This window comes from Hylobates moloch, unplaced genomic scaffold, assembly GCF_009828535.3.
Source record: "Hylobates moloch isolate HMO894 unplaced genomic scaffold, HMol_V3 SCAFFOLD_22, whole genome shotgun sequence".
NCBI lineage: Eukaryota > Metazoa > Chordata > Mammalia > Primates > Hylobatidae > Hylobates > Hylobates moloch.
This window is the reverse complement of record NW_026652297.1, coordinates 2,506,383-2,533,707: the sequence shown is the minus strand read 5'-3', so window position 1 is coordinate 2,533,707 and position 27,325 is coordinate 2,506,383. Positions and strand designations below refer to the sequence as shown.

The window sequence follows — 27,325 nt, the reverse complement described above, 5'->3', positions numbered from 1 at the left end:
ACCTAACCTACTTTCCACTTTGAACTCGTCCCACCTTCTCCATTTATTTTGTGATGCCAACATTTCACTTTTTATTATGAAAACTTTCAGATATATAGAAAAGTTGAAAGGATGGTACAATGACAGTGTATTTGCTGTGTGTGTGTATAATATTTTGGTGGAACCATTTGGAATTTGCAGATGTAGACGACATGTCACCCCTAAATGCTTTAGCATAAATAACCTAAAAATAGGTCATTCTTCTATAAAACTATAATGCCATTATATAATTTATTTACTTTTTTGATGTGCTTTTAATGAGAAATTTACTATTAAATTTTGACATTTATTTTTGTATTTTAAAGATGTAAACATTTTAATGGAAAATTATAAATGCTGATCAACCTTTTCTCTGAGAAATATATCAGCATCAGTTAACTAGCAGATTCTCTTGTTTAACCCTGGGTTGACATCATAGGACCTTTCACTAGATGTTATCAATAGATGGCAACATGACAAACAACAAACAAAAAGAAACAGAAGTTCTTACTGCTTTTCATTGTTTTTTGGCATGAAGACATAAGCTAATATATGTATTTTAATTTTAATTTTTGTGGGTACATGGTAGATGGATATATTATAACTAGTTTTTTTTTTAATGGAGGGGTTATATGGTTGTCCATGCACTGTCCTATGAATTTCTTGTGATCACCACTGAGTTAATCAAAAAACAAAGTTTATTTAAATGAACACTAGTCATTCTCACAGGGAAAAAAAAATGCTATCAGAATGTACTAGCACAAATTGCCACAAAAAAGTCTGATTGTGGTGATGCAGACCTTGCTAAAAGTGTCATCTGACGTTCTACTTCTCATAATAAAGATTGTAAGCTGCAAAAGGCTTCATTGTTTGCTGTAGTCTTTTAATAAATATTTTACAAGCTTTGTCAGAGACAAAGGATTTGTCATCTGATGGACACAGCGTCTGCATCTTAAGGTGATTTGGCAACAGAAGAGAGGTAATGTCAAACTGTAGGCCTGGCAGCTCCTGTCTCAGTTGTGCTTTTGTTTTGTCTTTTAGGTATTCCAATGCTGCTAGAGTTCTTGGAGCAAAATATTGCCAAGGTTTGGGAAATGCTTTCTTAGCAAAGTATTGCTACCCCACAATAATTGTATCTTCTCTCCAGTTTGATGCTTTTGGATTAATGTGCCAACCAAATTTGTTTAGTTACAAGTCTGTTTATTAACATCATGCATAACGATTATCAAACCTATGTTCTCTGGCACTTCCATATAAAAGATTTGCTCCTTGAGGAAATGACCCTGCTTTAGACATTTTTGTATGTCTCACACCATAGTCTCCACATTAACTACTTTGTGCTAACATAACTATGTATTGAGCTAAATTGAATTAGAGTGAGAGAGAAAGAGAGTGTGTGTGTGTGTGCGTGTGTGTGTGTATGATTACAACCAGAAACAAGAGTGGAACTTTTATTTACCGTGTAGTTATATTCCCCTTCAAAAGGAGAAATCAGAATGAACTCCAAATTTGAAGAAAGTTGGAACATTCCATGTTTGTGCAAGTATTAAAATTCTAGATTTTTTTTCTTTTTGCCACCACAAAGCAAAACCGATATGGTAAGGAAAATTATTTTCATCCAGAGGTTGAATACTAGGGTACTACTATCTCCTTATACATTGAAGGCTGTGGGCTCTTTTATAACAACATGGAAAAGCTTTATGTGCCTATAAACCATTTACATTTGCAGTGGAAAAAAATCTAATTGCCTATTTAATGTTCTTTTTCTGTAAAAAGCCTACCAGAAATCTGTAATTCCATCCTTCCTCATTACTAGTATATGTTTCTCAGAAACTAGCACACTATATGTCTATCTTTTGACTTCTTTGCATTCTAAGTACTAAAATGTAAGTGGACTTGGTGCAACCATGGTCAGCTGTTGAAGATATACAAGTCCTAATCATGGATAAACTTACTATGCCCTAGTGGGGATATTGCTTGGTAAAAACTAATTAGATGCAAAGCCATCAAATTTTATAGACCAAAATATAAATATAAAAAGTATGAGTACAGGCCGGGCACGGTGGCTCACGCCTGTAATCCCAGCACTTTGGGAGGCCGAGGCGGGCGGATCACGAGGTCAGGAGATCGAGACCATCCTGGCTGACACGGTGAAACCCCGTCTCTGCTAAAAATACAAAAAAAATAGCCGGGCGTGGTGGCGGGCGCCTGTACTGTAGTCCGAGCTACTCGGGAGGCTGAGGCAGGAGAATGGCGTGAACCCGGGAGGCAGAGCTTGCAGTGAGCCAAGATCGCGCCACTGCATTCCAGCCTAGGAGACAGCGAGACTCCGTCTCAAAAAAAAAAAATGTATGTGAGTACATACATGGTTAAGTAAGTAATTTCCACACGGACTTTTGCTTTAGCACAGCCTACTAAAAAATGTGTTTTGTAGCTTGCTACCGCCATCTGCTGGTTCTCAACTCTTAGACTTCTAGCGATTGGTGTACTGCAATGTACCAATATTGCAATATAAAAGGGAATTGGGTCTATTTATTTTATTTATGGGAAAATCTTAAAATATTCTTTGTTGTGAGTAAGACATCAGGATTTTTATGTGGTCCATGCAATATTATTTTTTAGTGTGCTTTTAGCAAACAAACTCACCGGTCTTTCTCTACTATTAATAATGTGCTAATTTTGTATTTGAGTGTCTGATCAAACCTTTTATTCCTTTGTCATCTTTTCCTAGTTTAATGGATCGAGAAGTGGCATTGCTTGCTGAAATGGACAAAGTGAAAGCTGAAGCAAGTAAGATGATTGATCTTTTTTTTTTTTTTTTTTTTTTTTGAGACAGGGTCTCGCTCTGTCGCCCAGGCTGGAGTGCAGTGGCTCAATCTCGGCTCACTGCAAGCTCCGCCTCCCGGGTTCACACCATTCTCCTGCCTCCGCCTCTCCGAGTAGCTGGGACTACAGGCGCCCGCCACCACGCCCGGCTAATTTTTTGTATTTTTAGTAGAGATGGGGTTTCACTGTGGTCTCGATCTCCTGACCTCGTGATCCGCCCGCCTCGGCCTCCCAAAGTGCTGGGATTACAAGCGTGAGCCACCGCGCCCGGCCAGATGATTGATCTTTAATTAAAGCTATTACCTTCATAAATAGTAGATACCTACTTCCCAACCCTTATAACAAAAGTTCCATGTAAATACCATAATAAGAGTTTATATATTTAAATAATCTTAAACAGTTGCACTGTACTGGCATATGAATCCTTTCGGTGAAATAACTTTAAAGAGCCTGTTTTAAAAGTATTTCCAAATCTTAATATTTTGAATGCAGAGTTCAGTGTATAAGAGACTACATCATGGTATCTGCCACCAGTTTTTTATTTTATTTTGTTTCTTCCTCCAGTGTTTAAGCAATTCCACTGGGATTTTTTCTACTCGGAAAAAAACCTTTAGCATAATCAGAGAAGACTTCGTTAGGTTGCCTACGATTGAATGTATATACTCCTATCATTACCTATCTCAGAACTTTCTTTGCTTTCTCAGTTTATAGAACAGTCTTCACTCAGTGTCTGTTATCAATGGGTAGGGGAAAAGTTAGAGAATTGAGGGTTCAAGATACCAGGTTTCTTGAAAGCTTACTAAAATAGATTCTGGAGGAATGAAGTCTAACTTTGGTGATTTATGGGGTTTATACAGAAAAAAAACAGATACCTATTTTTTGATCATTTCTGTTAAGTGTTAGGTTAAACATACACAGCTACATGAAGACAAGGGAATACCAACTGCAACTTGTACAATGGCATTGATTTGAGGCATTTCGGTGGCAGGTTTTATCTTCCTGCATTGAATGTCAGATTTATTATTAGGAAGGTTGTTTATTTTAACCCACCCTCAAACTGGTAAGAATAGAAATGCTGGGCTAGGTCGAGATCATGACTCACAGTTAAATCACTTGTGTGTGTGGTCATGGGCCAGAGGATGCAGCTTTGAAGCACTGAAATGACTTCAGCTTTGGTCCATTTTAACTTCAAAATTTGAGAATGTAGCAGAGATGCCTTCCACTGTTTTTCAGAGGTGAGATTTCGTTACATTGAGCAATATATTTTGAGTTTCTAAATTGGACATTTCAGTCCATTATTTGTATATTCTCTTTTTGAAAATGGAAATGCAGATAAACTAAAACCACTCAGAAGACATGTTTCTTACTTTTGAGAAGAAGGTCCTTTTAGGCCAGGCATGGTGGCTCACGCATATAATCCCAGCACTTTAGGCAGATCACCTGAGCCCAGGAGTTTGAGACCAGCCTAGGCAACATAGTGAAACCTCATCTCTACAAAAAATAAGAAATAAGGCTGGGCGCAGTGGCTCATGCCTGTAATTCCAGCACTTTGGGAGGCTGAGGCGGGCAGATCACGAGGTCAGGAGATCGAGGCCATCCTGGCCAACATGATAAAACCCCGTCTCTACTAAAAATACAAAAATTAGCTGGGCATGGTGGCACACGCCTGTAGTCCCAGCTACTCAGGAGGCTGAGGCAGGAGAATCACTTGAACCCAGGAGGTGGAGGTTGCAGTAAGCCAAGATTGCACCACTGCACTTCAGCCTGGCGACAGAGCAAGATTCCGTCTCAAAAAATATATATACATATTAATCAGGCATGGGGTCATGTGCTACATGTAGTCCTAGTAGTATACTTGAGAGGCTGAGGTGGGAGGATCACTTGAGCCTAGGAGGTCGAGGCTGCAGTGAGCTGTGATTGCACCACTGTACTCCAGCTTGGGCGATAGAGCAAGATCCTGTCTTGAAATTAAAAAAAAAGAACGTGCTTTTAAAAATATTAATACATCTTTTATATTAATAGAAAATTTTGGCCGGGTACAGTGGCTCACGCCTGTAATCCCAGCACTCTGGGAGGCCGAGGCGGGCTGATCACAAGGTCAAGCGATCAAGACCATCCTGGCCGACATGGTGAAACCCCGTCTCTACTAAAAATACAAAAATTAGCTGGGCATGGTGGTATGCGCCTGTGGTCCCAGCTATTCGGGAGGCTGAGGCAGGAGAATCACTTGAACCCAGGGGGCAGAGGTTGTAGTGAGCCGAGATTGCGCCACTGCACTTCAGCCTGGCGACAGAGCAAGACTCCATCTCGAGACTAAGAAAAAAAAAAGAAAAGAAAATTTCAAATAGCGAGGCTAATGTAACAAATTCCCGTCACTCATCTTCAGCCAATTATCAATTTGTGGCCAATCTTATTTTATCAAATTCAGAGCTCAGAGTTTTACTTAACTTCATCAGTTTTATATCTTTAGCTCTTTTCTCCCTGGAAATCCTGGTTCTCAATGACATGATATAATTACTCATTTACCAATGCTATCAAGAGTTGCTTTTTGTTTTTTACATATTATAATTTTATTAAGTAACTGATAGGTTTGTAGTATTTCAGTCTTTTCCAGTGTTGTATAATTAGGTCCTATGAGTTATCTGTTATGTGTAGAAAGCTTTTTATTCACCTCATTTTCGCCATTTTGAGAGCTATAATTTTGTCATAGAATCACTGAATGCTAGAGCTGAGAGAAACTGAAGTTGATACAAGTGGCAAATAGGTTTTATCTTGGGACCTAAACCAATAAATCATGTGTGACTGTTGGGCTTTGGTGTTAAGGAACTTTTGTAGGCATGCTCCTGACTCCTGAGAAAGTGGGCCCTGACTGATTAGTGTGACTTGGGTCTAGGCAGCCCACGTGTGCATCTCTGTGGCAGTTGGGCTGAGTAAACTTGCTAAATACATCCAGCTCTCTGTAATACCTGGTGTAACTCTTTAAAACTTCTGTTTTTTTCTGACGTGAATTTGGCTAATTCCTCAGTATGTTACAGGATTCTATGTATATCAGTTAGGGATCGAGTTTGACTACATGGAACAGAGTGGCCTAAATAAATGTGAGTGTCCTTTTTTCTCAGAAAATGAAAAGTACAGAGGTAAGCAACCCAGGGCTGGCAGGACATTTCCCAGATGACATTAGGAACCCAGGCTCTTCTATCCTTCTGCCCAGCCATTCTGAGAGTATGTTTATGGTCAAAAGACAGCTCCCTAGGTTCCGGTCAAGAAGGAGTAAGACGTTACATGCGAAGACTCCTTTAAAACACTTTCCTGTGAAGCCTGCCCTTTGAGTTCTGCTTATATCTCAATGGGGAAACTATATCACATGACCATTTCATGTGTAGCAAAGCCAGAAGATACAGATTTTTTTAACCCAATTATGTTGGTACCCAACAACATTGGATTTCTGATAGCCCTGAATGTTCCTGAATATAGTTGGAAAGACTGTGTTCCATCAACTAATGGTCTTTGCTACAGTCCTCCCCTACCCAGTATCCCTCTTTTTTCCAAAATGAGAATATGTTCACCACCTCCTCAATAGCAATACCTCCAAAGTCTCATCTAGTTAGTTAATATTCAGCTGAAAGGCCAGGTCTTCAGAGTGATTTCAGATCTTCCAAGGATGGGGTCTCATAAATTAAAAGAAAGGCGAAATGCCTCCTTCTCCAATATTACATAGTTGGAGAAAGAAAAGGATAATTATAGTAAAAATTCCCACTTGGAAAAGCAATGATCAAATCTTGCTGGACGGGAAGGAATAGCAGAGTCCCTTCCCTGGTAGTAGAGAACATTCGTTGGGTAGTTTATCTGCTTCCTGGGAGGATTTCTTTGGTTTAGTTTCCACTGTAGCCCCTGTCTCTCTGGGAGATTTTTATTGCATGTTCTCTGCCATGACCGTATCCAAGTTATATATCAGAAAGCATGCCAGAGAAGGTGGTTCTTAAAAGGGTGTAACAATCTAAATACCCATCACTAGGGAACTCGGTAAATAATTGTGGTATATCCACATACTGGGTGGCTGTTAAACAGAATGAAGGTGATCCAGATGTATTAATGAGGAATAAATTTAAAGATATATTAAGTAAAAATAGCTAAGGTAAAAGAAAGACCATGTGTATGATATACTTCCATTTGTGAGAAGGGAAAAAGGAGAGCTACATATGTATGCATGTTGTATGTACATACACAATATTTGGAAGTGTACGTAAGAAATGGTGAACAGTGGTTTCCCCTGGAGAGGAGACCACAAAATCAGAATTAAGAGAGATGCTCTTTTCATTTTATACCCAGCTTACTCTGGATGAATTTTTTTTTTTTTTTTTTTTTTTGAGAAGGAGTCTCGCTCTTTCACCCAGGCTGGAGTGCAGTGGCACGATCTCGGCTCACTGCAGGCTTTGCCCCCCGGGGTTCATGCCATTCTCCTGCCTCAGCCTCCCACGTAGCTGGGACTACAGGCGCCCGCCACCTCACCCGGCTAATTTTTTGTATTTTTAGTAGAGACGAGGTTTCACCGTGTTAGCCAGGATGGTCTCGATCTCCTGACCTCGTGATCCGCCTGCCTCGGCCTCCCAAAGTGCTGGGATTACAGGCGTGAGCCACACCACGCCCGGCCTAGATGAATATTTTTTATTATGTGTACATATTTCCTTTTTAATTTATATGCATCTTGATACAATTTTTTTGACTGGAAGGAGAAATAACAATGATTTTTGAGTGTTTGTGATTTATAAAAAATGTTTACCACTTAACTGCCTTCAGAGACCCAATGGAAGGTAGAGACCAGACTTTTGATATTTTCATTTTCTGGGTGGATAGGCAGCTAAGCCTTTGGCTGACCAAATACCTACTGCAAGGCTTATATTTCTAGTTCTTCTTTATCCTATTTAGCAGCAACATAAGGTTCACACTCACTTTTCCTCTACAGTGGAAATTTTGCTCAGCCGACAAAAGAAGGCTGAACTTCTAAAGAAGATGACTCATGTGGCTGTTCAAATGTCAGAGCAGCAATTGGTTGAGCTCAGAGCTGATATCAAGGTAAAACTTCTTTCTGCTTTCTGCCTTTCTTCTTATCCTCAGGGGCTAAAGTAAGAAATTTTCATAATTCATGGCCATATCTAATATATTAAACTCATGATCTTCCTTTCCCAAACCTGGCCCTCTTCCAGGTCCCTTTCTCTGGAAGTGGTATTGTCATCTACCCAGTTGTCCCAGCTGGAAACCGTAGGAAATTTCTCCATTTCCCACCTTTATCTATCAGCACACCTCGTCCATTTGACTAAATCTCAGATCTGACCTTATCTCTTCATCTGCACCACCACCATCATGATCAGGTTACCACCATCTCTTGCCTGGACTTCTGTAAGAGCCTCTTAACTGATTCTGTTCATCCATTCTGTCTCTGCCCCCCCCCCCCCCCCCCCCATGTATGTTCCCCACACTACAGCAGTCTGCTTCAAACTTTCTGTTGCTTTTAGGATGAATGCTATAATCCTTAATCCGGTCTGAAGGACTGTGCAGTCTTGCTCTGCCATTACCCTCAGTTCATACCATCCTCCCGGTCCTCTGCCCTCAAGCAGAGGCTGGAGGCTTCTACACTCCACAGACACACCTGCTTTTCCATCTGTCCAGATGCTCTTCTCCCTGCCTCCAACTACAGTTACCACTCTTTTTTTTTTTTTTTTTTTTTTGAGACAAAGTCTCGCTCTGTCACCCAGGCTGGAGTGCAATGGCATGCCATCTCGGTTCACTGCATCCTCCACCTCCTAGGTTCAAGCAATTCTCCTGCTTCAGCCTCCCGAGTAGCTGGGATTACAGGCGCCTGCCACCAAGCCTGGCTAATTTTTTTTTTTTTTTTTTTATTCGGAGTTTCACTCTTGTTGCCCAAGCTGGAGTGCAATAGCACAATCTCGGCTCACCGCAACCTCTGCCTCCCTGGTTCAAGTGCTTCTCCTGCCTCAGCCTCCCGAGTAGCTAGGATTACAGGCATGCGCCACCATGCCCAGCTAATTTTTGTATTTTTAGTAGAGATGGTGTTTCTCCATGTTGGTCAGGCTGGTCTCAAACTCTCAACCTCAGGTGATCTGCCCGCCTCAGCCTCCCAAAGTGCTAAGATTACAGGCATGAGCCACCACGCCCAGCGGCTAATTTTTATCTTTTTAGTAGAGATGGGGTTTCATGATGTTGGCCAGGCTGGTCTTGAACTCCTGACCTCAGGTGATTTACCCACCTCGGCCTCTCAAAGTGCTGGGATTACAGGCGTGAGCCACCGCGCCCGGCCCAGTTACTACCCTTGACCTCCTCATCCTTCCTGACTTCCCCATCATATCTCCCCATTCTGTGCTTTCAGAGCATAGTTATGATTTTATGTGCATTGGTTAATTTGTCTCCCCCACTAGATAGTGAACTTCGCAGTGGCAGGCAGGAGCTCCTGTCTCTCCAGGTGCCTAGCACAGCACCTTGGCATGTAGTTGGTCTTCTGTAAATAGTTGGTTGATCAATTCTGATTTTATAGAGAAAAATTATCTTTGAGATGTTTGTTATAATCTGTAACAATTACTTGGGTTCAACATTTATACCTTTTTAATTTTTTTTTTTTGAGACAGAGTCTCGCTCTGTCATCCAGGCTGAAGTGCAGTGGCCCTGTCGCCACTCACTGCAACCTTTACCTCCTGGGTTCAAGCGATTCTTGTGCCTCAGCCTCCCAAATAGCTGGAATTACAGGCGTGTGTCACCATGCCCTGCTAAGTTTTGTATTTTTAGTAGAGACAGGGTTTCACCATGTTGGCCTGACCCCAAGTGATGCACTCATCTTGGCCTCCCAAAGTGCTGGGATTACAGGCATGAGCCACCACGCCTGGCCAAATTCTTATATAAAGAACAGTGTTTCTGAGACTAAGCATGTGAACCTGAGGGAAATTGGGATATTCATGGGTAGTTGTGGTCATTGGCATTCTAAATAATTGCTTATAAACTGCAAGCTGTAACAAAGGGAGTTGGCCTTCTCCACACCTGTGCCCTTTACCTCTTCTCTTTCTGAACACGTAAGATTTATTGTCACACTGAGAGAACACTTGCTGCAGAGGCTGTACAACAGTCTCTATAAAATAAAAACAGGTGGGCCAGGCGCGGTGGCTCACGCTTGTAATCCCAGCACTTTGGGAGGCCGAGGCGGGCAGATCACAAGGTCAGGAGATCAAGACCACGGTGAAACCCCGTCTCTACTAAAAATACAAAAAAAATTAGCCGGGCGTGGTGGCGGGCGCCTGTAGTCCCAGCTACTCGGAGAGGCTGAGGCAGGAGAATGGCGTGAACCCGGGAGGCGGAGCTTGCAGTGAGCTGAGATTGCGCCACTGCACTCCAGCCTGGGCGACAAAGCGAGACTCCGTCTCAAAAATAAAATAAAATAAAATACAAAAATAAAAACAGGTGGAGGGTCATCCAGGACCTTACAGGGATCCTTGCTATCATCTGACCCAGTGTTAGACCTGTGGAGTATTGTTGTTCTCTCACTGCCTCCCCTTTAATTCTATTGGGGTGAACTAGCCAAACCATGCAAATGTTCAGTTACTGTTTTCTGTTTAACTAAGACGGTATGATTAAATTTTATAGAAAGGCCTCCTCACATTGATGCTAGTCAGTCTCATTCAACTCTCTGGGAGAAGCCGGAAACCCCTTTGCAATTAGATGAGAATGCTGGCTCTCACAGGCTTCATCTGTTCCTCTTCCCACGTGGCTGAAAAGCTGCTAGAAATATTTCTGCAGGCTGACTAAGGATCTGTTTCTCTCCACTTTTTCAGTGTACTGAAGTGGGTGCTGTGCAATTTAAATGTCTTATTTCCAGATCATTTTATTTCCGTCATTCCTATTATGTCTTTGACTCAACAAACCCTAGAATTTGTTTCAGAATTAATCTCAGACTGATATTACATGTCTGAAGGCTTTGTAACAAGAGGTTCGTGTGCTTTCCTAAGCCACAACATACTCTGAAGCTTTAGGAATTCAAGGCCGGAAGGTCATTTTTCTCTCTCCTTTCCCTTTCAGTGCTTCTGGTTGCTTCCCAAGAATTCTGATGCAGAGTGGTATTAGCCCACCCCCAGTTAAGAGGAGTGCTCTGAGAGGTTCAGTTCTTCCAAATTATATCTAGGCCTTTCACTTTTCTTTTTTATCTCCTTTTCATCTGAAAAAAAAAATGATTCCAGTCTACCTTAGACATTGTTTAATGAAATAGATCCCCAGAAGCACTTTATTCCTGACGTGTTTCTAGTCCCATGATTTTTATAGCATGGTTAGTTTTTGACTCAAGGGTTTGGTTACTTCTCAGCTCAGTCTGCTTAAAAGGATTAAATTACTTGCAGCATAAACTTCTCATTTGCAAAGTTGACTTTTCACATGAATGATTTTCCATCTCAAGAAATTGTTCCTATTTCAAGGACTAAGGAATCCTACTTTATTATAAAGAGATGAAGTAGGTTTCCTAAGGAAGTTCCTATTAACACCAAACCATCTATCTAAATGGTATCATTGTAGTACCTTGTAAAGATTTTTGCTGCCTCTGTTTCTATATAAAATGGAAAGACGTGGAGAATAGCCAATAGTAGAAAGATGGCCCTCTACTGTAAATTCTTCCTCCTTTTTTCTTTCTCTATAGTTTCTCTTGATTATATCTAACGGGCTTTAGCCATCATGTAGCATTTCATAAACTTACAAACTTATCTGTGGGCTCTTGAGAAAATGAATGAATTATTTAATCATCCGGCGTTGGTCATGTGATGGCCATTTAATAAACTTTGAAGAATAAAAAGACAATTGAAAATGATTGTTTTATCTGTATAGCAAGTTATAGATCCCATGGATGATGTTTGTCTAACCTGGAGGCCTTTGTCCTTTCTCCAGCACTTTGTTAGTGAACGTAAATATGATGAGGATCTGGGACGAGTAGCCCGGTTCACCTGTGATGTAGAGACCCTGAAGAAGAGCATTGATTCATTCGGACAAGGTGAGATGGTGAGAGGGTCTGGACACTACAGGTGGTGATTATTAATTAGAGACTGACATGCTGATTGTTTTCACCGCTGATTCCTCATTAGTGCCTCTTGTTTGCTTGTTTATATGAAAAGTAACTCTAGGATGCTTATGAAGTCTGTGGGTGCAGATACTTTGAACTCTGAGGACAAGTATTTGCCAGCTCCCTAAATGTGAAAGACTGTTTTTTCATGCCGTATTGAGAGGTGCATGATATGTGGTATAAAGAGCACAGGGCCCTACAGTCAGACCAAGTTTGAATCCCTGCCCCTACAGTAACCTCATTTTACTCCTCTCCAAAGTGGAGATAACAGGCCACGCGCCAAGGCTCGTATCTATAATCTCAACAACTGGAAAGGCTGAGGCCAGAGGATCACTTTAGCCCAGGAGTTCAAGACCAGCCTGGGCAACATAGCGAGGTTCCATCTCTTCAAAAAATTAAAAAGAAAAAATTAGCCAGGTGTGGTGGCACATGCCTGTAGTCCTAGCTACTCAGGAGGTGGGGTGGGGGTGGGTGAGAGGGGGAAGATAGCTTGAGCCAGGAGTTTGAGGTTCCAGTGAGCTATGATTGCCACTGCACTCCAACCTGGGCACCAGGGCAAGACTGTGTCTCTAAAAAAATTAATAAATAGGAGAAAACAATACTTGTCTGGCACATAATAGATCCTTAAAGAAAGCATTAAAGGGTAGGGGAGTGCCTGTGAGGTGAGAGTTTCTAGTGACCTGTTCGTCAAACCCTGAACTGAGCCTCTCTGTTCTTTCTGTCTAGTATAAAAGTGAAATATTGCCAGGCACGGTGGCTCACGCCTGTAATCCCAGCACTTTGGGAGGCTGAGGCGGGTGAATCATGAGGTCAGGGAGATTGAGACCATCCTGGCTAACATGGTGAAACCCCATCTCTACTAAAAAATACAAAAAATTAGCCGGGAGTGGTGGTGGGTGCCTATAGTCCCAGCTAATCGGGAGGCTGAGGCAGGAGAATGGCGTGAACTCGGGAGGTGGAGCTTGCAGTAAGCTGAGATTGTGCCACTGCACTCCAGCCTGGGCGACAGAGCGAGACTCCATCTCAAAACAAAAAGTGAAATATTTAACCTATGGCAACAATTATAAACTCATCATTTTAAGTCCAGCTTAAAGCCAAGAAAAAATCTAGAGGGTAGTTTTAAACCATTGGAATTCTAACACAATTTGAACTGAAAATATTAATATTTTTTTCAGTTAGATAGGTACTTTGAATTTGGGATTAATTTTGCAGAAAGAAATTTGGCAATATACATGTTTGTTGTAAAGATTAGTTCTATTCATACTTAACTGATCTTGATTATTTATACCTTGTATCATTCAAAATTCTTTAAAAAGAATTTAGTAAAGATTTTTATTTATGTACCTTTTTCTTTCTTTGCAAAGGCTGTACTTTAGAATGTTTCTTGCATAGAAAACTGAACATATGGTCTGTACTATTGTTCCCAGGCTTAGTCAGCTGCTAGAGCCATAGTCAGGAGTTTAGGTAGTACTAGATGCAATCCCAGGAAGTCATTAGTTGGTGGGGAATGGGTAACTTTGATTTTAACTGTTCTCTTGTCTAAGAATTCCTTTATAAAGCAGTGGGGCTTTGGAGGAAGAGGGCAGAAGGGAGATTTTTCTCCCTGTTACCAGTTTTATTGGTTTTTCTTTATTCGAATAGACAGTTCTTTGTCTTAAATTGCTCATTGTGAAATTGAGAAAGTAGAAACCTTACCCATTGTGCCGTTCCATCGTATGATCATATATTCCTCATATTTCTGTTTCAGTGTCTCATCCAAAGAACAGCTATTCAACCAGATCCCGATGTAGCTCAGTTACATCTGTGCCCTTGAGTAGCCCAAGTGATGCCTCTGCTGCTTCCTCTTCCACCTGTGCCTCTCCTCCCAGCCTTACAAGTGCTAACAAGAAAAACTTTGCACCGGGAGAGACTCCTGCAGCCATAGCAAACTCCAGCGGCCAGCCCTACCAGCCACTTCGGGAGGTAACCTAGCTTCTACACTGAGCGTGTTAGGAAGAAAACCCTCCAGATTGTCAAAGCTTAAATGCTGTTAGCTCAGTATATTATCTTCCTCTCTATTCCCATTCCATGCCTGTTTTGAATCCCTCCAACCCAAGTTAGTTCCTGAGAAAGCATTAGATACGTATGTTCCAAACTGCCAGCCAGTTTAGATTTCCTGTTGCCAAGAACTGCTGACTTTCTTGTGTTGGCAGTGATCCCTGCTGTTGTAGATAGTATTGCCTGGTAATTAGTCACACTGGGAGTCGTGCACCCATCTCAAGGTAGACAGGCACCACAAGTGGCAGTTTTACCAGTGTGCATCTGAAAGCAGCAACTCCCTAGAAGCACAATGTGGAATTTACAGGGAAAGCGAGTGACCTGGTGGGGATGGGGGGAAAACACTAGAAAGCTGAGGAGTAATCCATAGGTTCTTCTGTTTGAAGAATAAACGCAAGAGCAATCCAGGCAGTACTGTCGGTAATTCTTCAGAACTGGTATGATGTTTGGAACTGAAGGACAAAAATAAAATCCCATACCATAAGCTTTCCAGATTATAATGCGAAAGATGTGCGGAATGCCACAGCAGCATACTTGAATCTGTAGTTCATGACATTTAGCACAGCAGGCCATAGTGATGTTTACTTTATTATTCCAAATGTTTATTATCTTTACCAATGGCCTTTTATCTGCAGAGTTCAGACATAATATAATATACTTGTCCAATTGAGGGCTTGTAACAACCCAGAGAATGTTCTTTCTTCCTTATCTTTCTTCTTGCATCCAGCTAAAGAAAAGTAAATTCTTCAGTGGAGAAGAGCCTGGGCATGAAGAGCAGGGAAAGATAGATTAGTTCTGAAGTAGTGGCTAGGTTGGATTGGCTGAGAGAATTCTTTGAGTCTTGAGAGATAACTGAGTCCTAAGCATGGAATACCACAATTCTGCTTTCAGAATACTCCTGTAAAGTGAACAAATGGGGTACCATAATGCTAGAGCACCTTGAACGTTGTATTCTTTTATCTTTAGGTATTGCCAGGGAACAGACGAGGAGGGCAGGGCTATAGGCCACAAGGCCAAAAGTCCAATGACCCCATGAACCAAGGGCGGCATGACAGTATGGGTCGTTACAGAAACAGCTCGTGGTATTCATCTGGTTCCAAGTATCAGAGTGCTCCATCTCAGGCACCAGGAAACACCAGTGAAAGAGGCCAGACTCTCTCTGCAGGGACCAGTGGAACTGGAGTCAGCATGGAGCCCAGCCCTCCCATGCCTTCATTCAAAAAGGGGCTCCCCCAGCGCAAACCCAGGACCTCTCAGACTGAAGCCGTGAACTCTTGAGAGAAAATCCAGTTGGCCTCTCTCCTCTATCCACACAATTCAACTTGATAACTGGACTTTAGGAAACTTATAGTTAGATTTAATAACAAAAAGAAGTTTATGCATATCACTTTTTGTGCCATTCTAAGTATTTTTGGTTTCTTGTCTCCTTGTTTCCTCTTTACCATTTTTGGAGGGGAAGCTATTTTTTTCCTTGATCTTTCCCAGTGATATGGATTGGATCTGGTTGGTCATTTCCACCAGGAATCAGAGGCAGCTGTTAGCAGGTTTCGGCCTTCCAGTTGACCCCTCCACTGTTCAGGCTGTCTCAGGAGGAGGTGAATCAGAGCTAGTCTGTCACCTTTCCAATCTAAGCAGAAGCCACAGGTGCCTGACAGTTTCCCTTCAAACAACTATTTGACCAGTAGAGGCAATGAGGGGATTGTATACTGCACTGGATTTGCCAGAGAAGGGAAAGTTTAATTAGTGAAAAGGAAAGAACACTAGGAAACATTTGAGAACCTGCCTCTATCCCAGAATATGCTGGAGATTTAACACTCAAATCAGTGTTTAGTCTTCTGCTTGGCACCATAGCTTAACCTGCAGTTTCTTCGAAATGTCCAATGCCTTGTTTCCTATTACCTTAGATTGCAAACCAGTCTAGGGAAGTCTATGAGAAAGTAGCATTTAATTAAAGTTTTTATTTAAAAAAAAAAAAAAAAAAAAAAAGGTCGGGCGTGGTGGCTCACGCCTGTAATCCCAGCACTTTGGGAGGCCGAGGCGGCTGGATCACTAGGTCAGGAGTTCAAGACCAGCCTGGCCAACATGGTGAAACTCCGTCTCTACTAAAAATACAAAAATTAGCTGGGCATGGTGGCGTGCACCTGTAATCTCAGCTACTCAGGAGGCTGAGGCAGGAGAATCGCTTGAACCCAGGAGGCGGAGGCTGCAGTGAGCTGAGATTGTGCCACTGCACTCTAGCCTGGGAGACAGAGCAAGACTCAGTATCAAAAAAAAAAAAAAAAAAAAAAAAGCATTTTTCTGTTTCAATGTTTGGAGACTTTTTTTTTTTGTTCTCTCCCTTTCCTGAACCCTATTCTGATCCTGAACCAAATTTATAGCAATATAATTAGTGTTAATCTAAGGCATTACTCATCAAAAAATTGCTGCAATCTTTATAGTTGAATAAATAAAAACAGCTGCATAAATATTCCCACTTTTGTTTCATAGCAGCAAGTGGTTTCATTTCATTATGTTTTTCTTTGGGCCTCATGGGGGTGGAAGTCACTCAGCTTGTTCCAGGATTAAATGAGGGTATCTGATTCCCAAGTCATTTGTCTGCCACCAGTGTGTAGCTTCAGAACCAAATTAAAATGTGAAAGCCAGGAAGAACAAATGCAGTTGTTCCTAGTGAGAAAGGATCATAGGATAGGGAATGGTGACTTTCCAAAGGAGAACTTAACCACTTTAGGAAAACCACAGCTCTCCAGGCTCTCCCAGGTAACCAAAGGTTCTAATGGCAGTGCTCTCCGCAACTCCCTGTCTCTTGACTGAGTATTGAACGTAACCGTATAATTGAGTTCCTGCGTGTAGCAGGTGGCATGGGTGTCAGACCCTTCCACCCTGCACTCACCCCCAGCATCTGTGATTTAATCACAGCAGAGCTTTTCTTTCTCTGACATGTGTTCTCCCAAGTCTGAAGCCCAGACTGTAAGTGGCAGCCATGCAGAACGTAGCTGCCTCAGGGCTTCCCTTGCCTCCTTGGCTGAATGAAGCTGAGCTGCCAGGGTTCAGGCTGGTTGAACACATTCAGAGAGAGAGAGAGTGTGTATCTGTCGGTCTTTCAGTAAAGAAAACAGTAGTCAAGGAGCTCTGGGAAAGCAATTTTCCAAGAGCACCTCATTTTGGGGAATTTGTCCAACGACACCAACAGCCTGCTGGGTGTCAGGAAAAAGCCCTGCATTTCTGATTAATTGCTTACCTATACTTTATCAGAGATTGAAGTGACCTTGAGGGATTATGAGTTCTGTCCCTGTATCCAGGCAAGACTGTACTTAACCACTCAGACAGATGGGACAAGGCATGTTTATCAAAAATGCCTTGAAGTTGAAATTAAAATCTCCTTATAGAAAAATATTTGAAAATTTTTCATGACCACAAAAAGTTTGAAAATTATGAATTAAAAATTTTTTGTTACGAAAGTAGTATTTAAAATATCAGTACAGAAATATAAAAGGAAAAAAAGTTATCCATCTTTCCACTTCTCAGGGATAATGATTGTTAATTTGGCATATATCCTTCTACACCTTTTTTCCTTCTAGAAATGGGGTCTCACTGTGTTGCCCAGGCTGGAGTGCAGTAGCTATTTACGGATATGATTAGAAGAGACTCTTGGGCTTAAGCAATCCTCCTGCCTCAGCCTCCTGAGTAGCTGGACTACAGTTGTGCACAATCACTCCTGGTTAGACTCTTTTTAAAGCATGTATGTGCATATACACATGGGTATATGGGTTTTTAATTTTTTTTATACAAAGATCATACTGGGCTGGGTGCGGTGGCTCACGCCTGTAATCCCAGCACTTTGGGAGGCTGAGGTGGTGGATCACCTGAGGTCGGGAGTTCAAGACCAGTCTGACCAACATGGAGAAACCCCATCTCTACTAAAAATACAAAATTAGCTGGGTGTGGTGGTGCATGCCTGTAATCCCAACTACTCAGGAGGCTGAGGCACAAGAATCATGTGAACCTCGGAGGCAGAGGTTGTGGTGAGCCGAGATCACGCCATTGCACAGCAGCCTGGGCAACAAGAGCAAAACTCTGTCTCGGCCGGGCATGGTAGCTCATGCCTGTAATCCCAGCACTTTGGGAGGCCAAGGCAGGCAAATCACGAGGTCAGGAGATCGAGACCATCCTGGCCAACATGGTGAAAACCTGTCTCTACTAAAAATACAAAAATTAGCTGGGTGTGGTGGCTGGTGCCACCACCTGTAATCCCAGCTACTCAGGAGGCTGAGGCAGGAGAATCACTTGAACCAGGAGTCGGAGGTTGCAGTGAGCCGAGATTGCACCACTGCACTCCAGCCTGGGCTACAGAGCGTGATTCCATCTCACAAAAAAAAAAAGGTGGGGGGGACCGGGTGCGGTGGCTCACGCCTGTAATCCCAGCACTTTGGGAGGCTGAAGCCGGCAGATCACCTGAGGTCAGGAGTTTCAGACCAGCTTGGCCAACATGCTGAAACCCCGTCTCCACTAAAAATACAAAAAAAAATTAGCTGGGCATGGTGGCGGGCGCCTGTAATCCCAGCTATTTGGGAGGCTGAAGCATCTCTTGAACCCGGGAGGCGGAGGTTGCGGTGAGCTGAGATCACGCCACTGCACTCCAGCCTGGACAACAGAGTGAGACTCGGTCTCAAAACGAAAAACAAACACAAAAAAGGGTACATAGTAGAAATTTAAAAGCTTTCTCTACCTTGTCCCACTCGCCCGAAGAAATCACTGGTAAGTTTCTTACATGTCTTTCCAGCAACTTTCTAAACCCAAACATGGAAGTATCTTTTCTTCTTTCTTTTGCATAAATGGGATTCATACTGTGCATACCCTTATACAAGTTGCTTTTTTCACTTGTCCTCACTTTTTGTAACTCATTTTTTGGTTTTGTTTTAAGAAAAATCAAGTATATTTCTACTTACTGACATGGATGGAGGTCTACGAGGTATAGACCTCTGTTCTGTGGCTGCACAGTATTCCATTATATAAGTTTGTTGTTATTAGTTTAACCAGTCCCTAATGATGGTTTTCAGTTTTTTGCTATTACAAATATTGCTGCAATGTGCATTCCATAATGCATATATCATTCCTCACTTGTGAGAATATCCCTGTAGGATAAATTCCTAGGAGTGGAATTACTGGGTCATATAGTTATTGATAGAGTATTGTTTTGATAAAGTTGCACGGATTCACACATGCAACTTATTTATTTAGAGATATGGACTGTCTGTCGCCCAGGCTGGACTGCAGTGGTGGGATCATAGCTCACTGCAGCCTCAAACTCCTGGGCTCAAGGGATCCTCCTGCCTCAGCCTTCCAAGTAGCTGGGACTACAGGTGCACGCCACCACACCTGTCTAATTTTTTATTTTTATTTTTTGTAGAGATACGGTCTTGCTTTGTTGCCTAGGCTGGTCTCAAACTCTTAGCCTCAAGCAGTCCTCCCACCTTGGCCTGCCAAAGTGCTGGGATTACAGGTGTGAGCCACTACACCCAGCCACCGGGTTTACATTTTCTACCAGTGCTTGGCAATGCTTTGTACAGTTGCTGAGCCAGAAGCTAAGGAGAGAAACAATCCCTGACTTCACATGGCTGATAAGCCAGTTGATGCAACTGAGAATACCAATAAATAATACAAGGAAATAGTGTTGCTTGAAAGTGCCATGCTGTCTTCGAGGTGGAGGGAGCACGACCGAAAGGGCTGGGTCCCATGCTTGAGCCAGAACTGTACCAGCATGTGATCAGGCAGTTGTGCAGTGGTGTATGGAGATAGTGACATTCCATTATATTTCAGAATCCCAAACCAGGGTACAGTCTTGTGAGTATGAATGTATGTATGGGAGGGAATAGGATAAACTAGTTGAAGTTAAGAGTGACCTGAAAATTCGGGATGCATGTCACTCATCTTTGTACTAACCTGTTCTCTTGGAGAAGGTCAGTAGAATAATGTCTTGTTGCTCCTGAAAATTCTACCATCTGACCCAAGAAAATGAGGTTTTGTCTTGCCTGATTTGTAGGGTTCATCCCGCCTTCTGGTCCCATTTGGTGAGGATTGTATCCTTATGGCAGTACATTTCTTGGAAGAAACAGGTATACATGCTGGGAGGCTGCCAACTGATACAAGAAACTATTTTATCACTAGTTTAACCAGTGAGTTCAAAGTACCGGCCCACAATGCTGGTAGCCAGAACAACATACTAAACATACTATAAAATCAAGTTTCTGGTTGTTGTAGCCACTTGGGCACATTTTCTCTCCGTCATACATTGAGGTACCTACTGTGTGCTAGGCACTCTGCTGAGTTCTGAGCCAGAAACTATTCTAGCTCATTTTTTTTTTCTTTATATTTTTTGAGACAGGGTCTCTGTCACCCAGGCTGGAGTGTAGTGGGGCCATCTCAGTTCACTGCAACCTGTGCCTCCCTGGTTGAAGCAATTCTCTTGTCTCAGCCTCCTGAGTAGCTGGGATTACAGGTGCCTGCCACCACCCTCAGCTAATTTTTGTATTTTTGGTAGAGATGGGGTTTCACCATGTTGGTCAGGCTAGTCTCAAACTCCTGACCGCAAGTGATTTGCCTGCCTCAGCCTCCCAAAGTGCTAGGATTACAGGCGTGAGCCACCAGGCCCAGCCCTAGCTCATTCTTCAACCGCTTTACAGGTAAAGGAAGTAGAGCTCATCCTTAAACCCTTGGGAGCCCTGCCTGTTGGCCAGGCAGTGTGGTAGAGTACAAAGACTCAACTTGGATTTTAATTCTGGCTTCACAGCTTGGTAGCTGTGTGACCGACTGCCCTTGGACAGATAACAGCTTTGAGCCTCCTTCTGAACTGTGAAGTGGGACAATGGCAACGACTTTATGAGACATCTAGCCAGGTGCTACAAAACAGTCCCCTGCGTGTCTAGGCTAACCCATGACAAGTTGAGTGTTCACTCCCCATAGCCCCTTTCCTTTTCTGTCTCTCCTGCTTTGTTAAAAAGTATATGAAAAAGGACTTCCCCTATATCCAGCCAGACAGACCTTATTAATCACAAAAATACTAGAAATCCAGCTATCCTATTCCTTCCGTAAATTTTCTTCCTGAGTGCATGCCCCTCCAGCATGGTGAGCCCTGTGCCCCTCTTGTCTGTCTGCCATACCGATCAGAAAATGCACCCCTACCCAAGTTTCAGAGCTATGTGGGTGTGGCAGGCGGATGCTGATGGAGCTGACCTCAGCTAACACAGTAACCACTGCAGCAGCACACAGGTGAAGCTGGGGCCAGGGTTTCCCAGGGGAAAGTCAGGGAACATTATTTCCATACAGGTGATGAGGGAGTTTTATTACCTACCTTGATACTCAGTTCCAAGGAGGAAACTATCCAAAAAAGATGCTTCTGGGTTAAGAAACTCACCCAGCAGCACAACTATTCTCCTGCCTGTCCCTTCACTGCTGTCAAAACAGCAGGAACAAATACCACCCACTCCAATTCCTCAGGGAAAAGTCAGGTCTCCTTTTCATGTCTCTTCAACTTAACCGAGTTAGGCTTTCTCTGTAACTCGATTTCAAACACACCTGTTTTCTGGTGCTGCTAGAACACACGGATTGAGAGGATGAGATTTCTCAGGAGACTGGGCACACAGTGGCTCGCCGGCTCCCGCAGGGCTGGCGGCCACCTTCCCTGCGGGGCCTGCAGTTGACTGCAGTGTCTCATCTGGCGTGGAGTCCAGGTGTTGTTCCCAATGGGCATTCACTACAGGTCACTGACCATCTGTCAGAAGTAACCATGCCGTTCCCTTTTCGTAGGCTGTTTACCAAAGGAGAAGACAAAGTGGCTCCGCTGCATGGCATAGACCTGAATTGCCATCATCCTAGTCAAATCTTGGTTCAGACCTGATTCTTTTTCTTACTAGCCAAGCAATATGGGCCAGTTTCTTTATCTGTAAACACAACCGTGTACCTCCCAGGATTCCCTTGTTTGAAAGTTGATTGTGGGCCGGGCGCAGTGGCTCACACCTGTAATCCCAGCACTTTGGGAGGCCGAGGCAGGTGAATCACTTGAGGCCGGGAGTTCAAGGCCAGCCTGGCCAACATGGTGAAACCCCGTCTCTATTACAAATTAAAAAATTAGTTGGGCGTGGTGGCACATGCCTGTAATCCCAGCTACTCAGGAGGCTGAGGCAGGAGAATCACTTGAACCCGGGAGGCGGAGGTTGCAATGAGCCAAGATCGCACCATTCAACTCCAACCTGGGCCACAAGAGCAAGACTCCATCTCAAAAAAAAAAAAAAAAAGTTGATTGTGGTCTGTTCCCACTCTACTCTAGCCAGGGTCTTCCACTAAAAGAAAAGGAATCTCCTAGAATGAGACAGCCAAGGTGTGGTCAAATACTAGAGGCCTCAAAGAATTCCAAAATCTTTTATTTTGGTGGGGAGGGGGAACCCTCAGTCTTCATCCTGAGCTCATTTCTCTGGTCCCAGCACCGAGGGCCAGAGATTTTTCGTTGTTGTTTTTGTTGAGACAGAGTCTGGCTCTGTCACCCAGGCTGGAGTGTAGTAGCACGATCTCAGTTTACTGCAACCTCCACCTCCTGGGTTCAAGCAACTCTCCTGCCTCAGCCTCCCGAGTAGCTGGGATTACAGGCGTGTGCCACCACGCCCTGTTAATTTTTGTATTTCTAGTAGAGATGGGGTTTCACCACTTTGGCCAGGTTGGTCTTGAACACCTGATCTCAAGTGATCCTCCCGCCTCGGCCTCCCAAAGTGGTGGGATTACAGGGGTGAACCATTGTGCCCAGCCAGGCCAGGGCTTTTAAAAAATAACAACTGGAGGCCAGGTGCGGTGGCTTACGCTTGTAATCCCAGCACTTTGGGAGGCCGAGGCGGGCGGATCACGAGGTCAGGAGATCGAGACCACGGTGAAACCCCGTCTCTACTAAAAATACAAAAAAATTAGCCGGGCGTGGTGGCGGGCGCCTGTAGTCCCAGCTACTCGGAGAGGCTGAGGCAGGAGAATGGCGTGAGCCCGGGAGGCGGAGCTTGCAGTGAGCCGAGATTGCTCCACTGCACTCCAGCCTGGGCGACAGAGCGAGACTCCGTCTCAAAAAAAACCAAACAAACAAAAAAAAACCAGCTGGCTAAGGTTCATTTCACAAATCAAAAGACCCGATGCTCTGCAAGATAAAGTACCTTCTGCCCACCCCAGGCCTCCCAGCTGGCCAGTGGCAGAGCTAGATTGGAACCCCAACTAGTCTGACTTGAAAGCCCAAGATTTTCCCATCATACAACACAACCTTAGAAGCGGAGCCTGGCCATGCTGGCTGAGAGCCAGGCTCAGGCCTGGGGACCTCCAGAGAGAAAGGTGGAGAGAGTGGGAAGAGACGGGGAGGTGGGAGGGGCCCCTGGGCTCTGTTCCTCGACAGCCGCCTGTTCCCACTGCCGCAGCACAGTGTCTGACTCCGCCTGCGCTTTGTGGTTGCCGGGTGGGGGGACTTTTTCCATCCTTTGTGTCTTGAGCGGTTTTTTCCTTGCTTTGCGCTTCCCTACTCTATCTCCATGTTCCTTTTTGTAGCTAATACTCCCACAGGCCTCCCACGGCAGCTCCAAAATGCAGCCTCCTGAGTTTCTTCTTGTTGACAGAGGCTTTGAGCATCTCTGAACACGGATCCTCCTCAACATTCCCCTCCCTGTGACTCCCCACCACGGCCAAATGAGTCAAGAGCTGGCGGAAGGGGAGAGGAAAAGGAGTTACAGTGAGGAGGACTATGGTGCCCATCTCCCAGGGCCCTGCTCAATTTTCAACTCCCCAATCCCCGTCTTACTGTCTCCTAAATGTGGGTCCCTGCCCTTTGTGCATGTGGGTTGGGGGCTGGAGGAAAGATGGAAGGAAAAGATAGGGAATTAAAAGAATAAAAGAGGACCGGGCAAGGTGGCTCACGCCTGTAATCCCAGCATTTTGGGAGGCCGAGGCAGGTGGATCACTTGAGGTCAGGAGTTCAAGACCAGCCTGGCAACCCTGGTGAAACCTCATCTCTACTAAAAATACAAAAACTAGCTGGACGTGGTGGCAGGCACCTGTAATCACAGCTACTCGGGAGGCTGAGGCAGGAGAATCATTTGAACCCAGGATGCAGATGTTGCAGTGAGCCAAGATCATGCCATTGCCCTCCAGCCTGGGTGACACAGCAAGACTCCGTTCAAAAAAAAGGAATAAAAGAAAAAACATAAAAATTAAAAAAAAATAGAAAAAAAAGATAGGGAATTGTGACTAAGAGCTGGGGGAATCCATAGAAACAAAAGCCAGGTCTAGCAGGAAGATCTGAGGGACTGAATAAAGGTGAAGAGAGAGGATAGTGGGCTGAGATCCTGTGCCTGATCACGCTCATCTAAAACAGGCCAGATAAAGGCAAGGGTCGGTGGTGGTACCCCCACCCAGTGCGCATTCACAGGAGTCCTTTGAGGGGCAATGGGGGAAGGGGTTTAAAGGCCCAAACGGGCCTTTGACTTTTCACTCTGCAATAAGAATGGTAATAACATTCCATAAATATTAGTGTATTTTCTTCTCCTGGAAGTGGGAACCAGGGCAGCAAAGGGTGACATGGGCATTGTGCCTGGAGCTGCTGGAGGAGGCAGTGCACCTTAGACTAGGGACTTGACCTCTTTGCCCCAAGTTTTTCATCCGTGAATTGGCAGCTATGGCTAATAACTAGCTCATAGCGTTATTATGAAGATTAATGGGATAATCCAAGTAAAGCATTTTGCACAGTGCCTGGCACAAAGTTAATGCTCAGTAAGTGTAAGCTGCTGTAATCCTCAGGGGCACCCCACGCATTCCATGCATTTTGTTCACCCTAACCCAAGGTGTCTGGTTTGGCTTAATGCCCAAAACCAGCCCCAGCAGGTGAGCTGGAAGCCTGAAAGTCTAAACACTTAGGCCTTACAGGGATAATAAGTGTAAGGCCACCCAGACATGCTACACAAGCCCAGATGACCAGTCCCCTGAGTGCCCACACAGTTAGGCTAGAGAGAGGCAGACCCAACGACCTAGGGCTGGGAGACTGTCAGGATTCTAACCCTGGCTGTGTCATTTACCAACTCTGTTACCTTGAGCAAGTTTCTCTCTCCCTCCTCCTCCTCTTCTCCCTCCCCCCCCCCCCTCCTCCTCTTCTTCTCCTTCTTCTCCCCCTCCCCCTCTTCCTTCTTCCTTCTTCCTTCTTCTTCTTTTCTCCTTCCTCCTTTCTCTCTTCTCCTTCTCCTTCTTCTTCTTCCTCTCTCTCTCTCTCTCTCTCTCAGCTCTGGTTCCTCCTTTGTGAAATGGAGCATAAGGAGCCCCCACCCTGGCTGTTTCACAGGGCTCCTAGGAGACTCAAAATCAGACAACAAACATTTACACGTTGCAGGTGTCACACACTGTTCTAGGCCCTCTACACATACTCACTCATTGAATCCTCATTACAACCCTCTGATGTTATTATTAGCATCCTCATTTTACAGATGAGAAAACTGAGTCAGAGAAGGGTTAATAACTTGCCTTTAAAAATCACGCCGACAGGCTGGGTGTGGTGGCTCACGCCTGTAATCTCAACACTTTGGGAGGCTGAGGCGGGCAGATCACCTGAGGTCAAGAGTTCGAGATGAGCCTGGCCAACATGGTGAAACCCAATCTCTACTAAAAATACAAAAATTAGCCGGGCGTGGTGGCGCACGCCTGTAGTCCCAACTACTTGGGAGGCTGAGGCAGGAGAATTGCTTGAACTTGGTAGGCATTGGTTGCAGTGAGCAGAGATAGCTCCAGTGCACTCCAGCCTGGGCAACAGAGGGAGACTCCGTCTCAAAAAAAAAAAAAAAAAGAATCACACAGACCAAAATTAAAAAAAAAAAATTTAATCACAGGGACAGCAAGTGGCAGACCTGGTTCCCAAGTGGGTGGGTGAAGTCACCTGTGGCCTTACTCTGTCCCAGAGTGAACTGACTCCTAAAATGTCCTTCTTTTTAGTAGGCAGCTGGACCGGCGCCTGGAGAGGAAGCCTGGAACGGCTGGGGGAGGGGGTTACTTTACAGCCGGGATCCATCCACAGCTGGGGATGAGATGGGAGTAGGATCTCCCGACTCCTTAGGGTCACTCCTCGTCCTGGGGACCAGATTCCAGGCTTCACAGGACTGGAGAAGGGGGAGCGCGTCCTCCCTTCCCAAAGTGCCAGCTCATTTAGATACAGGTGCCTGGGGCTTTGACTCTCGTGGTTGACGAGAGGTAGCATCTTTCCGATGCTGGTGACTGTGAGTGCGTCTCGAGGGATGGGGGTGCTGAGCCTACCGCTTCGCTCGTTAGGGAACAAATTTCTGTTTTGGCCCTGGCGGCTCCTCTGGGCGCGGGCGGCAGCCGCGCTCGCTGGCAAATCGTGGGAGGGAGGAGGAGCGGCGCTGGCAGGCAAGTCCGGGGGACCGTCGCAGCGCGGGAGGCCAGGAAGAGACGGCCGCCCCGGGCCCGGTTCCGCCCCGCCGGGAAGGGGCCCCCTGCAGCCGTCCCCGGGCAGCTCCCCGCGCGGCGCCGCGCGGAGCTCTCCAGGACTGAGCTGCGTGAGGCGCGGGGCTCGGCCTTCCTCGCTCCCCTGGTGCCAGGACCCGCACGCACAAGGTTCGGAAGTTTTTTCGCAGTGTCTGACCCCTGCCGATCCCCTGTATTTACCACCTGACCCTCTTGCGCGCTTAGGAGAGGCAAGAGGTGACAAATGCCGGAGGGAAATGGAGGGGCAGGAAAAAGGGGCTGGCGCTCCCCTCCCCACCACACACCCTTTCCACCCACGGGGTCACACGGAGGACGTCTGACCCTTACTCTTAGGGCTACCCACCCTCTGGTTTCCCAGCAGCTCCTGCTTGCGGGGGACACCTCATAGGAGCAGCTGGATCCATTTTCCAGAGGGTCAAGTTGAGGATGAGAAAGTTTCGAACGCCGGGCAGCTGTGCGCGCAGAATCCCCGCCCCATCTGCTTTTAGATTTCCCGGGTGCAGCTGGTGCCCCTCTAGAGCGCCGGCCTCCGCTGGCCGCAGGGCCTTCACCTGCGCCTGTCGCCCTGTCCCCTGTCCCCACTGCATTTTCCTCGGGGACAGCATCTTCCATAGCATGCGTCCCCTGCCCCCCACGCCCGGAGCCCCCCTCCCATTCCGCCGGGGGAGGAGAGGCTGCTAGGAGGCTCTCGGAGAGTCCCCGGGCTGCAGAGAAAGACGCCTCCCCTCTGCGGCTGAGGCCGAGTGAGCCGGAGGGGGCCGGCCGCTCGCCAGTGGTTCTCCGAGGGACGGGCGGGGAGGCCCGCGGGGTAGGATCAGGTCGGCCGCCACCTCCCCGCCC

General features: G+C 45.1%; 2 protein-coding genes across 4 annotated transcripts in view; both read left to right on the top strand.

The window, feature by feature from the left end:
- Window positions 1-16,457, top strand: part of SPATS2 (spermatogenesis associated serine rich 2) — a 156,337-nt gene extending 139,880 nt beyond the window's left edge. For all 3 annotated transcript variants that reach the window (XM_058433467.1, XM_032143937.2, XM_032143936.2), the window contains 5 exons: window positions 2,750-2,808; window positions 7,808-7,917; window positions 11,776-11,878; window positions 13,695-13,909; window positions 14,951-16,457. In XM_058433467.1, the coding sequence (XP_058289450.1) occupies window positions 2,750-2,808; window positions 7,808-7,917; window positions 11,776-11,878; window positions 13,695-13,909; window positions 14,951-15,262 (799 nt within the window). In that variant the 3' untranslated portion in view covers window positions 15,263-16,457. The remainder of the gene's footprint in view (window positions 1-2,749; window positions 2,809-7,807; window positions 7,918-11,775; window positions 11,879-13,694; window positions 13,910-14,950) is intronic.
- Window positions 16,458-26,046: 9,589 nt separating this feature from the next.
- On the top strand, window positions 26,047-27,297 carry LOC116461916 (uncharacterized). The gene is made up of 2 exons (XM_032143934.2): window positions 26,047-26,614; window positions 26,844-27,297. The coding sequence occupies exons 1-2, from the start codon at window positions 26,245-26,247 to the stop codon at window positions 27,164-27,166; spliced, it is 693 nt and encodes a 230-aa protein (XP_031999825.1). The 5' UTR covers window positions 26,047-26,244; the 3' UTR covers window positions 27,167-27,297.
- The last annotated feature ends 28 nt before the right edge of the window (window positions 27,298-27,325 follow it).

Bases quoted from the DNA above. Each gene is read 5' to 3' on its own strand.
- LOC116461916 (XM_032143934.2), top strand. From the start codon at position 26,245: ATGCTGGTGACTGTGAGTGCGTCTCGAGGGATGGGGGTGCTGAGCCTA. The intron at 26,615-26,843 runs GTTCGGAAGTTT...CTGGTTTCCCAG, and splicing joins CCAGGACCCGCACGCACAAG to CAGCTCCTGCTTGCGGGGGA.